Genomic DNA, 14,965 nt, shown 5'->3' on the forward strand with positions numbered 1-14,965 from the left:
GCTCACCCCCTACTCTTTCAGTTCTCTCTGTTTCTATCCAATAATAAATAAATAAAAATATTTTTTAAAATGTATTTATTTTGGATAGAGACAGAGGAGTTGAGGAGGGAGATTGAGGAGAAAAGAGAGAGGAAGGGAGACCTGCAGCACTGCTTCACTGCTCATGAAGCTTCCCTGCAGGTGAGGACCAGGGGCTTGAATCTGGGCCCTTATGCACTGTAATGTATGAGCTCTACTGGATGCATCACTACACAACCCTTATCTGCCCTTTTTAAAAAATGGTTTTCCGTGATGAGTCTCTCAAATTCTTCATTTTTTTCTTCTGAGTTTTTGCCTCATTTTTCATGATTATTGAGAGGGTTGTATTTGTTTTGGATTTATTTAAAGCAGTCTTTTTAAATGCTGGTCTCAGTTCATCATCAGTTAACTGTAACTACTATTTTTTCCTCATCTTTTCATGTTTTATAGTTGTCTCATAGTACTGTTGTTCATGTTTTTGATTTTGTTTTACCGCCTATTACATTCATTGTTCAGAGTTTTGTGTTTCTCTTTTCTTGTGAAACTCCTTTCAGCAGTTCTTTAAATCTATACCCCATTAGGTTTTGAATGTCTAAAGACTTAACCTCTGTCATATCCGAAAAGTAATTTTGCACTGTAAAGTATTCATGACTTTCTGTCTTATCTTTTAGCACTTTGAGTATGCCATTTGATTTTTTACTAGCCTGTAGGGTTTTTACTGAGAAGTCTAATGAGAGTCTGTTAATGTTCCCTATCTGTTTAAGAGAGAAACCAAGAGGAAGAAAAAAACAAAGGGGGTGATGGGGGAGAGAAAGGGAAGCACCACAGAACTATCAAATCTGGGTCCTTGTGCATGATACAGTGCACACTGGTACTGACTGAGCTATCTCTTGACCCTGTACTTGAATTCTTTTGAGCATTTTATAATGATGTGTCTTGGTGTAGGTCATTTTCTCTTCAGGATTTGAGGTTTTCTGGTTAATCTTTAGATTTGGAAAAAAAAAAACACATCTATTGGGCTGTCAGAAAAGTCATGATGCATTTTTACATATAAAAACATGGAAAAAAATACATCATGACTTTTCTGACAAACCAATATTATTTCCTTGAATATCATGGTCTCTTCCTTCCCTTTCTTCTGGTATTTCTATAACCCCTGTACTTATTTTTCTTACGGAATATGATTTCTTTTTTTTTGTAACATAAGCAGAATTTAATCAAATGTTCATTTCAGATATACATTTATATCATATATGTAGTATACATATGATACATGTATAAGCATGCATTTATACATTTCTACATATATGTGAATGTCATTAACAACTAACTAGTTGTATATCAGCTGGTGGCATTTATGAATTGCATGGTTGACAAAAATCTAATTGACTTTTCTGTATTTCAGAGATACTAACAGGTATGTCAAAACCAACAGAATTTATCAGAATAATATTTTCACAATTTGTACTAACTGAATCAGAGTATTAGAAAATAGTAAATGGGGGGCCAGGTGGTGGTGCACCTGGTTGAGCACACATATTACAACGCTCAAGAACCCAGGTTTGAGCCTCCAGTCCCCACCTGCAGGGGGAAAGCTTTGCGAGTGGTGAAGCAGGGCTGCAGGTGTCTCTTTGTCTCTTTGTTTCTCTCCATCTCCCTCTCTGTCATCTCCTTCCCTCTTGATTTTTGGCTGTCTCTGTCCAATAAATAATAAAAAGATAATAAAAAACATTAAAAAATAATAAATAGGATGGAAAGTTCTGTATCTACCTGTTAGGTCCATTTCATCTATGTTTTCATTTAAGACTGCTATTTTCCTATTGATTTTTTTTACCCAGCTGATTTGTCTCTTGCTGTAAATAAAGTCTTAAGATCTAATATTACTTGTTTCTGTCAATGTTTCCCTTACGTTCAGTAAATATTTGTTTATATTTGGGTACACCTGAGTTGATGCACATATATTTAAAACCACTATGTCCTCTTGTTGGATTAATCCTTTTACTATTACGTAGTGTCCCTCTTTGTTTCAGCTTACTTTCTTTTCTTTTTTTTTAATTTCTTTATTGGGGAATTAATGTTTTACATTCAACAGTAAATACAATAGTTTGTACATGCATAACATTTCCCTGTTTTCCATATAGCAATACAACCCCCACTAGGTACTTTGTCATCCTTCTTGGACCTATATTCCCCCCCCCCAAAAAAAAAAAAAAAAAAAAACCCTGAGTCTTTTACTTTGGTGCAGTACACCAATTCCAGTTCAGGTTCTACTTGTGTTTTCTCTTCTGATCTTGTTTTTCAAATTCTGCCTGAGAGTGAGATCATCCCATATTCATTGTTCTGTTTCTGACTTAGTTCACTTAACATGAATTTTTCAAGGTCCAACCAACATTGGCTGAAAACGGTGAAGTCACCATTTTTGATAGCTGAGTAGTATTCCATTGTGTATATATACCATAACTGCTCAGCTACTCATCTGTTGTTGGACACCTGGGTTGCTTCTAGGTTTTGGCTATTACAAATTGTGCTGCCAAGAACATATGTGTACACAGATCTTTTTGGATGGGTGTGTTGGGTTCCTTAGGATATATCCCCAGGAGAAGGAGAATGTAGTCCATTTCTAGCCTTGTGAGAGTTCTCTAGACTGTTTTCCACAGAGGTTGGACCAATTGACATTCCCACCAGCAGTGCAGGAGGGTTCTTCTGACCCCACAACCTCTCCAACATTTGCTGTTGTTACCTTTTCTGATGTTTGACATTCTCACAGGAGTGAAGTGGTATCTCATTGTTATATTTATTTGCATTTCTCTGGCAATCCTTTGATCCTTGGAACATTTTTTCATGTGTTACTCGGCCTTTTGGATCTCTTCTGTCTGTCATTCTGTTCATGTCCTCCCCCCATTTTTGGATGGGGTTATTTGTTTTCTTGTGGTTGAGTTTGGCAAGCTCTTTATATATTTTGGTTATTAGCCTCTTGTCTGATGTATGGCATGTAAAGATCTTCTCCCATTCTGTGAAGGGTCTCTTGGTTTGGGTAGTAGTTTCTTTAGCTGTGCAGAAGCTTTTTAATTTGATGTAGTCCCATAGGTTGATGCTTGCCTTAGTCTTCTTTGTAATTGGATTTGTTTCATTGAAGATGCCTTTAAAATTTATACGGAAAAGAGTTCTGCCAATATTTTCCTCTATGTATCTGATAGTTTGTGGTCTAACATCCAAGTCCTTGATCCACTTGGAATTTACTTTTGTATTTGGTGAAATATAGTTAGTTCAGTTTCATTCTTCTGCATGTCTCAACCAATTTTTTCCAACACCATTTGTTGAAGAGACTTTGCTTTCTTCATTTAGTAGTCTGGGAATCTTTGTCAAAGATTAGATGTCCATAGGTGTGGAGGCTTACTTCTGGGCTCTCAATTCTATTCCACTGGTCAGTGTGTCTATTCATGTTCCAGTACCAAGCAGTTTTGATGACAATGGCCCTATAATACAATTTGAGGTCTGGGAGTGTGATGCCTCCAGTTCTGTTCTTTTTTCTCAAGATTGTTTTGGCAATTCTAGGTCTTTTCTGGTTCCAGATAAACATTTGTAGCATTTGTTCTATTCTCCTAAAAAATGTGGTTGGGATCTTGATGGGGATAGCATTAAATTTGTAGATGGATCTGGGTAGTATATTCATTTTGATGATGTTAATTCTTCCAGCCCATGAACATGGAATAGCTTACCACTTCTTTGTGTATTTTTCTATTATAGAATATGATTTCTTAGAGTTACTTCATTTCTCCAAAGTGTATTTCTCTTCTCCCATCTGGGAGATTATAGTCATTTTATACTCTGGTACTCTCTTTTCTGTATAGCTAAATTCACTTTCTAAGTTTTCCAAATTAGTATGAATTTCATTCAGTTTGATCACCACCTATGTATCTCTGAAATTTTCAAATCTTTAATCTCTTTACTGAAGAACTTCTTGAGTTCATGTATGTATTATCATCTTTAACCAATTTATTTTATTCAATTTCATTATTATTTTTACTAATCTTCTTTGGTTTATGGTGATGTGGGGGATTTAAACTGGGACTTGAGAACCTCAGGTATGAGAGTCTTTTTGAATAACCATTATGTCTACCACTATCCTTTAACCAGTTAAAAATTTTATTATCTATTTGTTTGATAGAGACAGCCAGAAATCAAGAGGGAAGGGAGTGATGATAGGGAGAGAGATAGAGAGACACCTGCAGCACTGCTTCACCACTCGCAAAGCTTTCCCCCTGCAGGTGGGGACGGGGGCTCGAACCCAGGTTCTTCCATGTTGTAATATAGTGCACACTAGCAAGTGTGACACCATCCGTCCCGTAACCAATTTTTTTTAATGTTGAATTTCTCATTTCTTTAAATGTTCTTATGATGCATTGGCTAATTTTTTTTTCTTCAGTAAGGTCTACAATAATCCTTGTGGGTTGCTCTTAAGAACTCATTTTCTTTAAGGAATTGCATTGTTACATGGGTTTCCTATCTCTTCTTCTGTTTGCACATCTAAATTAATTTCTATTGTTTACTTGAATACACTGATGTGGTACTAATGGAGTTCTATGTATATATGGTGTGGCAGGAAGGGGGAGGGAAAGGAGAAATGATAAAGCTTAATGGTTCCTGGAATTGCCAACTGAGAAGCATGCACTCCAACAAATGGAGTCTGTGTTGTGCTGTCACTTCTTCAGACCCACGTGCAGTTAATGTGGTACAGTTGTCCTCTCTACATAGTCAATAGGAACAAGTCTCAGTGTCCCTTTCTACATGACTGAATGCATTGTAGACTATGACTGCTCTCTGACCAAAGGGTTTTTTTCTCTTTTGGGGAAGGGATGATTCGGCCAGATTGGCTCTAGTGAACTAGATACGGCCTTCCCTGTTTTTGTCCCAGAGGTGTTTATTGTACACAGTCCAGTGCCAGAGGTACGTTGGGAAGTTTCCCGAGATCAGAGGTGAGGAACCTGAGGTATCTCTTCTCTCACCACTATGTCTGCTGTGCTAACAACAATGGTGACTAGCAAGTGACACAGTGTTTGTCCTAATATGTTTTCTTGCTCTCCCTTTCACTGTCCATTGCTTTCACTCACCTTCTAGGCAAGCAGCAAGCAGTGTGCAGTGATGATGTTTGCCTCTGGTTTATTCCTCCTAAAAACGAAAAAACTCATTATATGTTAGAAATATTCCTACACTCTTCTAAATTTCATGAAGACAACTTTTGTATCCTCTCCACTATTTATGATGTATACACAGTAAATACTTAGAAAATATTTTAAAATTTAATAAATTGAATAGTAAAGAAAAATTGAACTGAATATTAATAACTACAAGTAAAAAGAGGGTCTGTTTGTCACTCCTTCCACTTCCACTGTGTCACTGAGACAGTCTGCAAAGGTATCATGTTGTATCTAGAACACAACCCCCCTTTTTTTTAATAGACCCTTTTTACTGTTGTTTTTACAGAATTTCTAATCAGTTGAAACTAAATATTTATATGGTATATTTATAAAGGGAGAAATTACTCATATTACTATGTTAAAATATCTAAAATTCTTGAAGTGATCAGAAAAACTATAAAGTGATATCATAGAACTTTACCTCAAATGTGAATATTATAGCTTTTTATAGATATGTCACCTATTGAGAACAATTTTCCCTGAGTTAACCTCTTTTTGTCATTTCCAGGCTTAATGAAGACATGAAATTAACTGACTCAGAGCTTGGAAAGCTGGCAAATAATATCCAGGAGCTATTATATAGTGCTTCAGATATATGCCATGATCGAGCTGTCAAATTTCTCATGTCAAGAGCAAAGGTTAACTGTTTTGATAAAACTTTAAATATTTTATGCATAATTATTTTGAAGATCTGCAACTACATCATTGTTTGTATCTCTATGTTCACCATAATGCATTTTATAAAACTTAATAGGATTAACAACATTAATATATGGTTATTTATGTATTCCCTTTTGTTGCCCTTGTTTTTTTATTGTTGTAGTTACTATTGTTGTTGTTATTGATGCCATTGTTGTTGCATAGGACAGAGAGAAATGGAGAGAGGAGGGGAAGACAGAGAGGGAGAGAGAAAGATAGACACCTGCAGACCCGCTTTACTGCCTGTGAAGCGACTCCCCTGCAGGTGGGGAGCCGTGGGCTCGAACCGGGATCCTTACGCCGGTCCCTGCGCTTTGCGCCACGTGCGCTTAACCAGCTGCGCCACCGTCCGACCCCCTCAAAGGAATTATTTAAAAAAAAAATACATTATTTGAAATTAATATACTAGTGTATGTTTGCCCATATACATACACTATATGTAATTAACCAGATAATTTATTAATGAAATAAATGGAAGTCTAATTTTGTGAAAAATTTATAGTATGGCCTATATTTCTACTGTATTAGACATCTACTATAATATAAAGGGGGTAGGAGGAAATTTAGACATATCTTAGGCTTTTTATGTTTAATTTTGTGCACTCAATTATTGGAAGAATAGATTAAAATTTTATGAGTTATGATAGTTATATATTTAAAAGTAGAATTAGCATTTGTTAAAGCTCTTTAGAGTATCTTTATGTTATATTATTAATATGTGTTATATTAACTCTCTGCCATGTTTCTTTTATCTTTACAATTTAGGATGGTTTTCTTGAGAAGCTAAATTCTACAGAATTCATAACACTATCTAGATTAATGGAAACATTTATTTTAGACACTGAGCAGATTTGTGGAAGAAAAAGCACATCATTACTTGGAGCACTTCAGAGTCAAGCTAATAAATTTGTAAATAGGTTTCATGAGGAGAGAAAAACCAAGCTCAGGTATCATTACCATGCCTGTTCTTTCCTTTGAGTTCTTTCTCCTTTTTTTCAGAACACAATTACATTTAAAAGGGAAAATATAGTTGATTGACAGCCAAAATAGTTGACAAATGCTTTCTTTTTTATTACAAGTTGTAAAATTTAAAAAAAAAATCACAATTACTGTATTTTCAGAATGAGGTTAGAATGTTCATTTTCCTTAAAGTTCTCATCAAGAAGAACCTCAGTAGATGCATTTTTCCTTTCCCAGTCAAACTAGTTAACTATGGTTCACCACTCATTTTGATTGCACTAAGGGAAAAATCTTTCTGAAAATAGTTCATACTGTTAATGAGTTATTTAAGTTTATTTAGATGCTTAATAGTTTTAAAAGTTCTGTGCACTCTCAACAGCTAGAGGTCACTAATGTTCAAAAACTCAGTGCCTGGTATTGTATGACCAATAAAACTAAGATGCATAAGATCTTTAGTACTGCTAAGAAACACAGCAATAAAAGTCTTATGTACTCACTCAGTTCTTCTTTTTTTCTTTTTTAATCTTTATATATTTGCTGGATAGAGACAGTCAGAAATTGAGAGGGAAGGGGGACATAGAGAGGGAGAGAGACAGAGACACCTGCAACACTGCTTCACCACTTATGAATCTTTCACCCTGCAGGTGGGGTCAGGGGCTTGAACCTGGGTCCTTGTGCACTGTAACATGTGCGCTCAACCAGGTGTGCCACCACCTGGCCCCTATTCTTTTTTTCAATGAGGCAAATTGGTATGAAATAGTTTGAAAAATTTATCTTCCTTTCTTTTCACTTCTAGCCTCCTCCTTGATAATGAACGCTGGAAGCAAGCTGATGTTCCTGCAGAATTTCAGGATCTTGTTGATTCTTTATCAGATGGAAAGATTTCTTTACCTGAAAAAAAATCAGGGGGTATGTATATTATTTTATGTACTTTCTTCTGGTTTTATATTATTTATTTCAAATGAATGCTTTTAATATTTCTTTAATTGGCAGTGCAGTGTCTCTTGAAAAACTAAAACTTGAACTCCCAATTTAGGTACTAAGTAGTTAGTAGAAAAATATATGTGTTATCTTATAATAATAATTTCACATACTAATTTACTCTTAGCTATATGCTGGGCCATATGTTTAACATGTATTGATTCAGTATATCCTCTTAACAACCTATGATAAAGAAACAATTGTTACCTTGTTTGACAGTGAGCTTTCAAAGAGCAGAAGAATTTTGTATAAATGATGTGCTCAGAATTGAAAACAGCTTTATATTATCTCATAGTTATACTCTTAATCACTGTAGCATGTTTTCTAGACATATTGAACACTAGTAAGCTACATTTTGGATATTGAGACAGAGACCGTAATAGTTTTACTTTAAGGGCCAAAGACCAATGGAAATAGATGTTAGCAAGCATAAGTGATAGAGAAAACTAAAATGTAATGAACTGTAAAAAAAAAAAAAAACTATGAAGAAGACAAAGAAAGAAGGTCTGGAGAGGTAGGAAGAATATAGAAATGAAAAAAATTCCTATATTATCTTTTTTAAAAAATATTTCTTATGTTATTATTGAATAGAGACAAAGAGAAATTGAGAGGGGAAGGGAGATTGAAAGGTAAAGAGATGGGGAGAAACCTACAGCCCTGCTTCACCACTTGTGAAGCTTTCTCCTAGCAGATGGGGACCAGGGGCTTGAACCTAGGTTCTTATGCACTGTAATGAGAGCATTTAACTAGGTGAGCTACCCACCTGGCCCCAAAGTGAAAAAAAATTAAAGAACTGAATTGTTGGATTTCAAATGAGTAGGATGCAATTTATGTAGAATTCATCCTGTAATCCAGCTTTGAAATATTTTTATAGAGGTAGTTGAGTTTTTAAAATCTTTTTAAAATATTTATTTATTTATTACTGGATAGTAACAGAAGCCGAGACAGGAGGAGAAATCTGCAGCACTGCTTCACTACTTGTGAAGCTTTCCTTCTGCAGGTAGGAACCAGTGGCTTGAACCCCAGTCCTTATACATGGTAACATGTGTGCTATATACAGGGTATGGCACCTCTCAACCTGTACATTTTCAGATCTTTTATGTTTTGAATTGAATGGTTTTTACATAAAATATTTTCAAACTGTGCACTTTATACTTGCACAATTTAATTAGATTGTGAAAGAGACTAGTGATCTCTAGTTTGATATATAGAAGATTATTTGTGATTCTATAATTTCATTAGCATGATAGATTGTAGTTCAAAATGCTAGATAAGTATAGCTTGTTTTTTCAATACATTTGGTTTGAGGGGAAGGTAGATGATGAGAAAGCAGCTAGATTTATGTAAAGCAAATAAAATTATTAATATAATCTCAATTGAGAGAAGAGCTTTAAAGCAGGGAAAACTGAATTATACTTTTATGTTAAACAGAAGAAGGAAGGTTATTTTAGGATAAGAGTGACACACTGGTTGTGTGGCAACTTTTATGGAATTGAATCCATACCCTAAAAGAAAGGACTATTTTGGGCCACAGGAGAACCCATACTTTACCTTGTGCAAGGACCTGGGTTCAAGTCCCAGCCCACCACTGAGCAGTAGAACATTCTCTCCTCTCTCTATTTTTCTCTTCCTCTCTCTCACTTTTTATTTTAACCAAGCAAGTAACCAAAAAGTCTGGTGGAAATAGTAGTCATGTTAGCAGGTATGGAGTACCAGTGAAAACCTTGGTGGCAAAAAAGAGAAAAGCCAAGTAGTTGGTAAGAACTCTGCTGACACTGTGACAAGAGAAAATGGGGAAAAGACAGCATAAAATGGATTAATTCATACTGGTCACAGAGAGAAATTGAATGATTTGAGTAAATTTCCATTGACTTGTCCCCATTTTTAGTAGATAAAAATATTGGGTAGCTGTCAGTTTTTAAGTTGATTGTACGATATTAACAAAGCAAAGGCATTCGAGTAGCAAGGACAAAAGAAAAATGAGTCAGTCTAATAATTTTCACAAATTTAAAATTGTAAGTTATCATTCACTATTTTTAAAAAATATTTATTTATTTATTAATGAAAGGGATAGGGGAGAGAGAGAGAGAGAGAGAGATAAACAGACATCAATCACTCTGGTACATGTGCTGCCGGGGATTGAACTCAGGACCTCATGCCTGAGAGACCAACGTTTTATCAACTGCACCAACTCCCGGACCACACCACTCATTATTTTTTTCAAGCTGTATTTGACGTCTCATTATGAGGTGCTATGTTAAATGACATGTTTTTTTTTTTAATATTTTAAAATTAATCTGTATTAGATAGAGACAGTCAGATATTGAGAGGGCATGGGGAGGCAGAGAGGGAGAGAAAGACACCAGCAGTACTGCTTTACCACTTGGAAAGCTCTCCCCCAGCAGGTGAGGACTCAGGGCTCAAACCCAGGCCCTTGCACATTATAACGTGTGTTCAACTAGGTGCACCACCACCCAGCCCCAATGACTTTTTCTACATGGATTCTTGGAATCCACTGTTATGTACACAAAGTTTAAAATTTAAGTGATAAATATAATGTATCTGATAATAGGAGGTTTTTGTCATGTGCCCTGCTTCTGTCCCAGTGTCTGTCTGTCTCTCTGCTTTTCAGAGGAGAGTACATGCTGTTTGAAATTCATTAATATTTCCACTAGTTCCTAATCAGCTAAGTATCAATAATGGTGGTTATGAATAAGTATGCTTACTTATTCATAACCACCCATTTATTAAATTGTTAGTTACTTGACTAACAGGAAAGTGAAGGTGAACGAATACTAGTCGTTAGTAATTACTTGATACAAGACAGCTTAATTTGTTCTTTTGTTTTTGATTTCTTTATTGGGGGATTAATGTTTTATAGTTGACAGTAAATACAATAGTTTGTACATGCATGACATTTTTCAGCTTTCCACATAACAATACAGCCCCATCTAGGTTCTCTGGCATTATGTTCCAGGACCTGAACCCTTCCGCCACCCACCCCAGTCTTTTACTTTGGTGCAGTACACCAACTCCAGTCCAAGTTCTTCTTTTTTTAAAATGATCTTTATTTACTTATTGGATAGAGACAGCCAGAAATTGAGAGGAAGGGGGTGAGAGAGAAGGAGAGAGACAGAGAGACACCTGCAGCCCTGCTTCACCATTTGTGAAAGTTTTCCCTCTGCAAGTGGCTTGAGCTCAGGTCCTTGTACTTTGTAATATGTGTGCCCAACCAGATGTGCCACTGTCTGGCCCCAGCTTAATTTGTTCTAAGCATATTACATTATCTTATTTAAAGATCTCTGTCTCTCCTTCCCCTCTCAATTCTTCTCTGTCTATCCAATAAAAAATAAATAAAAACATGAAAAAAAGTAATTTCTACAGTAAAAATTTGAGAATTAAATGACCTAGCAAACAAGCAGCTTGTAAAAATTATCTCTACCACTAACAACCACTTTTAAGACATATATATTGTTGTATGTATTTATTGGATGTGGATAGTGAGACTTGAAGCAGTTGCTCAGTTCATTATCATGTTCCCCAGTTATTACCTATATTGAAATTTAAATCTAAATCTCTGATTCCAAACTCAGTTACTTTACTCAACTTGATTCTCACAAAATATGTGATTCTCACAAACTCAGTTATTTTACTCAACTTGATTCTCACAAAATATGTGATTCTCACAAACTCCGTTACTTTACTCAACTTGATTCTCACAAAATATGTGATTAATTTTAGAAATAAAATGCTTTCAGCCCCCAAATAAACTTTTCATCAGCTTCCAGGAGTAACTTTTCTGCAGCATTTGTTTTGTTTTGTACCGATATCTCTTTTGTTTACTTTCTATACACTAGCTAATGAAGAAAGGAAACCAGCTGAAGTTCTCATTGTGGGGGGACAACAGTATGCTGTTGTAGGGTGAGTAACATTTTTTTCTTCACTAGTTCTGTCAGTTACTTAAAACATAGATCTTCTAGTTTCCCTTTATGTGAATTAAAAATTTGATTTTTAATACTACAAAGAAATTTCTTAATTTCTCTTTTTTATATTTTATAATACTCTGTATTCATTAGGGACCACACTGACTGACTTCTCAGGTTTGAATTCAAGTAATTTTAAATTCTTTGCAACATTAGGCAGGTTGCTCTGTACTACTCAATATCTTATCTGTTAAAAAAAAAAAAAGGGGAGTCGGGCTGTAGCGCAGCGGGTTAAGCACAGGTGGCGCAAAGCACAAGGAGCAGCATAAGGATCCCGGTTCAAACCCCCGGCTCCCCACCTGCAGGGGAGTTGCTTCACAGGTGGTGAAGCAGGTCTGCAGGTGTCCATCTTTCTCTCCCCCTCTCTGTCTTCCCCTCCTCTCTCCATTTCTCTCTGTCATATCCAACGACGACGACAACAACAATAATAACTACAACAATAAAACAACAAGGGCAACAAAAGGGAATAAATAAATAAAATAAAATATTTTTTAAAAAGTAGGGGGAGCCAGGCAGTGGCGCTGTGGGTTAAACACACATGACGTGAAGTGCAAGGAGCGACCCGTGTAAGGATCCTGGTTGGAGCCCCCGGCTCCCCACCTACAGGGGGTTCGATTCATAGGCAGTGAAGCAGGTGTGCAGGTGTCTTTCTCTCTCCCTCTTTGTCTTCCCTCCTCTCTCAATTTCTCTCCCAACAACGACAGAAATAACAACAATAATAACAATGATGATAAACAACAAGGACAATAAAAGGGAAAAACATATAAACATAAATACAATGACAGAAATAAAATTTTTTTAAAAAGTAGGAAACAGTATTAAAAATTACTGTGAAAGAAATAGGTAATTTACATGAAGCATTTAACATCTAAGTTGGTAGTTGTTGGTAGTTTTATTATCATCATCATTTATTACTAGACATTATATATATATTTTTAAATTTTTTATTTATTTATATTTTTATATGTATTTATTTACCCTTTTGTTGCCCTTGTTGTTTTTCATTGTTGTTGTAGTTATTGATGTCGTCGTTGTTAGATAGGACAGAGAGAACTGGAGCTAGGAGGGGAAGACAGAGGGGGATAGAAAGATAGACACCTGCAAACCTGCTTCACCACCTGTGAAGCGACTCCCCTGCAGGTGGGTAGGCAGAGGCTGGAATGGGGATTCTTACGCCAGTCCTTGCGCTTTGCGCCACATGCTCTTAACCCACTGCGCTACCGCCCGACTTCCGACATTATATTATTTTTAAAACAGATGTTTCATAAGATGGGGGAGAGGGGGATGGGAAATAAGAAGCCAGAGCATTATTTTGCCATATATGTTTCCAGAGAGCCTGCATATTCAGCTCTGTACATACTGCTTAACCTCCTTGATCTCTAGGACTTTTCGTTTTGTTTTGCTTTTAATTTTTTATTTATAAAAAGGAAAGATTGACAAAACCATAGGATAAAAGGGGTACAGCTTCACACAGTTTCCACCACCAGAACTCCTTATACCAACCCCTCCACCGATAGTTTTCCTACTCTTTAACCCTCTGGGAGCATGGGCCCAAGATCCTTGTGGGATGCAGAAGTTTGAAGGTCTGGCTTCTGTACTTGCTTCCCCACTGAACATGGGCATTGACAGGTCGATTCATACTCCCAGCCTGTCTCTCTCTTTCCCTAGTGGGGAAGGGCTCTGGAGAAGCAGAACTCCAAGGCACATTGGTGGGGTTGTCTGTCCAGGGAAGTTAAGTCGCGTCCTGCTAGCATCTGGAACATTGCATTTGGAGCATTGCTCAGCTCTGGCTTATGGTGGTACAGGGTATTGGACTTGCAACCTTAGAGCCTCAGCCATGAGAGTCTGTTTGCATAATCTAAATTATGCTATCTCTCACACCCCTTCAAACTTTATAAAGGATTTCTTATGAGAGTCATTCATTTCTGTGTATCTAATACTTAAATATCCCAAATGTGAATGACTGTTTTCCCTTTAATTTCAATATTATTTATCTCCATTATTGTCCTGCTAATGAACTGATAATGCCCCCAACTTCTTGTGACTTACTAATGAACTTCTTAGGAGATGTTCTTAGCAACTATTGCAGTTTTTCTTTCATCTCATGAAACCTTACTTCATCTATTGAATAGGTTAGATTTCCTTCATTAATTGAACAATTATGATTGAGAACCTGCTGCATAGACAGAAATACTGTATAGACTTTTTGTCAGATTTCTGAGTTGGCCAGAAAATGGGATATTTGCCTTTCTGATGAGATTACACAGTAAGAAGTTTACACAGAAAGTGATATGCCCACAGCACAAGATTTAAGGAGGTATTCATTTTCAGTGTCATATATTTGCTAGTACTGCAATTGTATATCACTGAAATTCAGTGCCTCCTTAATTTTGTACCTTAAGAATCTCTTGTGCCTTACCTGTCCCTACTCTGCTCTATTGTAGGTCAAACATATAGTTTGACAGATACCAAGATCAGTTTTGATTTTTACATGCTAATTCAGTTTGATTTTTCTTATTCTGACTGCCTACTGGATCATCTTTCTTCCTTTCAGGACTGTGTTGCTGTTGATAAGAATTATTCTTGAATATTGCCAGTGTGTGGATAACATCCCATCTGTTACTACTGACATGCTTACTCGTCTATCAGATTTATTGAAGGTATGTATTATTTTACTCTACTAATGAAAAAACATTTGAAAGAAGTAATATTCATTAGGGCATAATTAATCTTCTCTAAGACATTTCAAGGTTATCTGTAAGACATTTTATGACATTTGATTTTTGTTGAGTCACAAGAAGTTACTGGAAGAAGGCCGCCTACTCCTTTTCACTCTGCATTTAGTGATTCCTCATTACACGTATAGAGTTGTTAATAACATTAGAGACAGGAGATGATTTGTTCGTTAGGTGCTGAACATGACTGAGGCCACTTAGGTCAAAAAACCTGGACTGGTTTCAAATGTGCATGGAAGGAATTCACTGAACTTTACAAAATCCATCTCACTAAGGTTAGATGTTTTTCTTAAATCATTCTTTCAGAACCATTGATGTAAAATAGAAATGTGGTAATGATTTTATTCAGCCATTTCATATTAACAGAGATTTTTAATTGCTAGAATCCAGA

General features: G+C 36.1%; 1 protein-coding gene across 3 annotated transcripts in view; it reads left to right on the forward strand.

Annotated features, from left to right (window-relative positions):
• The window catches only part of VPS54 (VPS54 subunit of GARP complex), a 74,429-nt gene that overhangs the window by 47,586 nt on the left and 11,878 nt on the right, over positions 1–14,965 (forward strand). For 2 of the 3 annotated variants that reach the window (XM_060187197.1, XM_060187196.1), the window contains exons 13-17: positions 5,725–5,854; positions 6,681–6,862; positions 7,672–7,784; positions 11,714–11,777; positions 14,394–14,499. In XM_060187197.1, the coding sequence (XP_060043180.1) occupies positions 5,725–5,854; positions 6,681–6,862; positions 7,672–7,784; positions 11,714–11,777; positions 14,394–14,499 (595 nt within the window). Of the gene's footprint in view, positions 1–5,724; positions 5,855–6,680; positions 6,863–7,671; positions 7,785–11,713; positions 11,778–14,393; positions 14,500–14,748; positions 14,850–14,965 lie in introns of all 3 variants that reach the window. The other variant, XR_009548941.1, reaches the window with a different exon arrangement.

The sequence above is a fragment of the Erinaceus europaeus genome, chromosome 3 (assembly GCF_950295315.1).
Source record: "Erinaceus europaeus chromosome 3, mEriEur2.1, whole genome shotgun sequence".
Taxonomy (NCBI): domain Eukaryota; kingdom Metazoa; phylum Chordata; class Mammalia; order Eulipotyphla; family Erinaceidae; genus Erinaceus; species Erinaceus europaeus.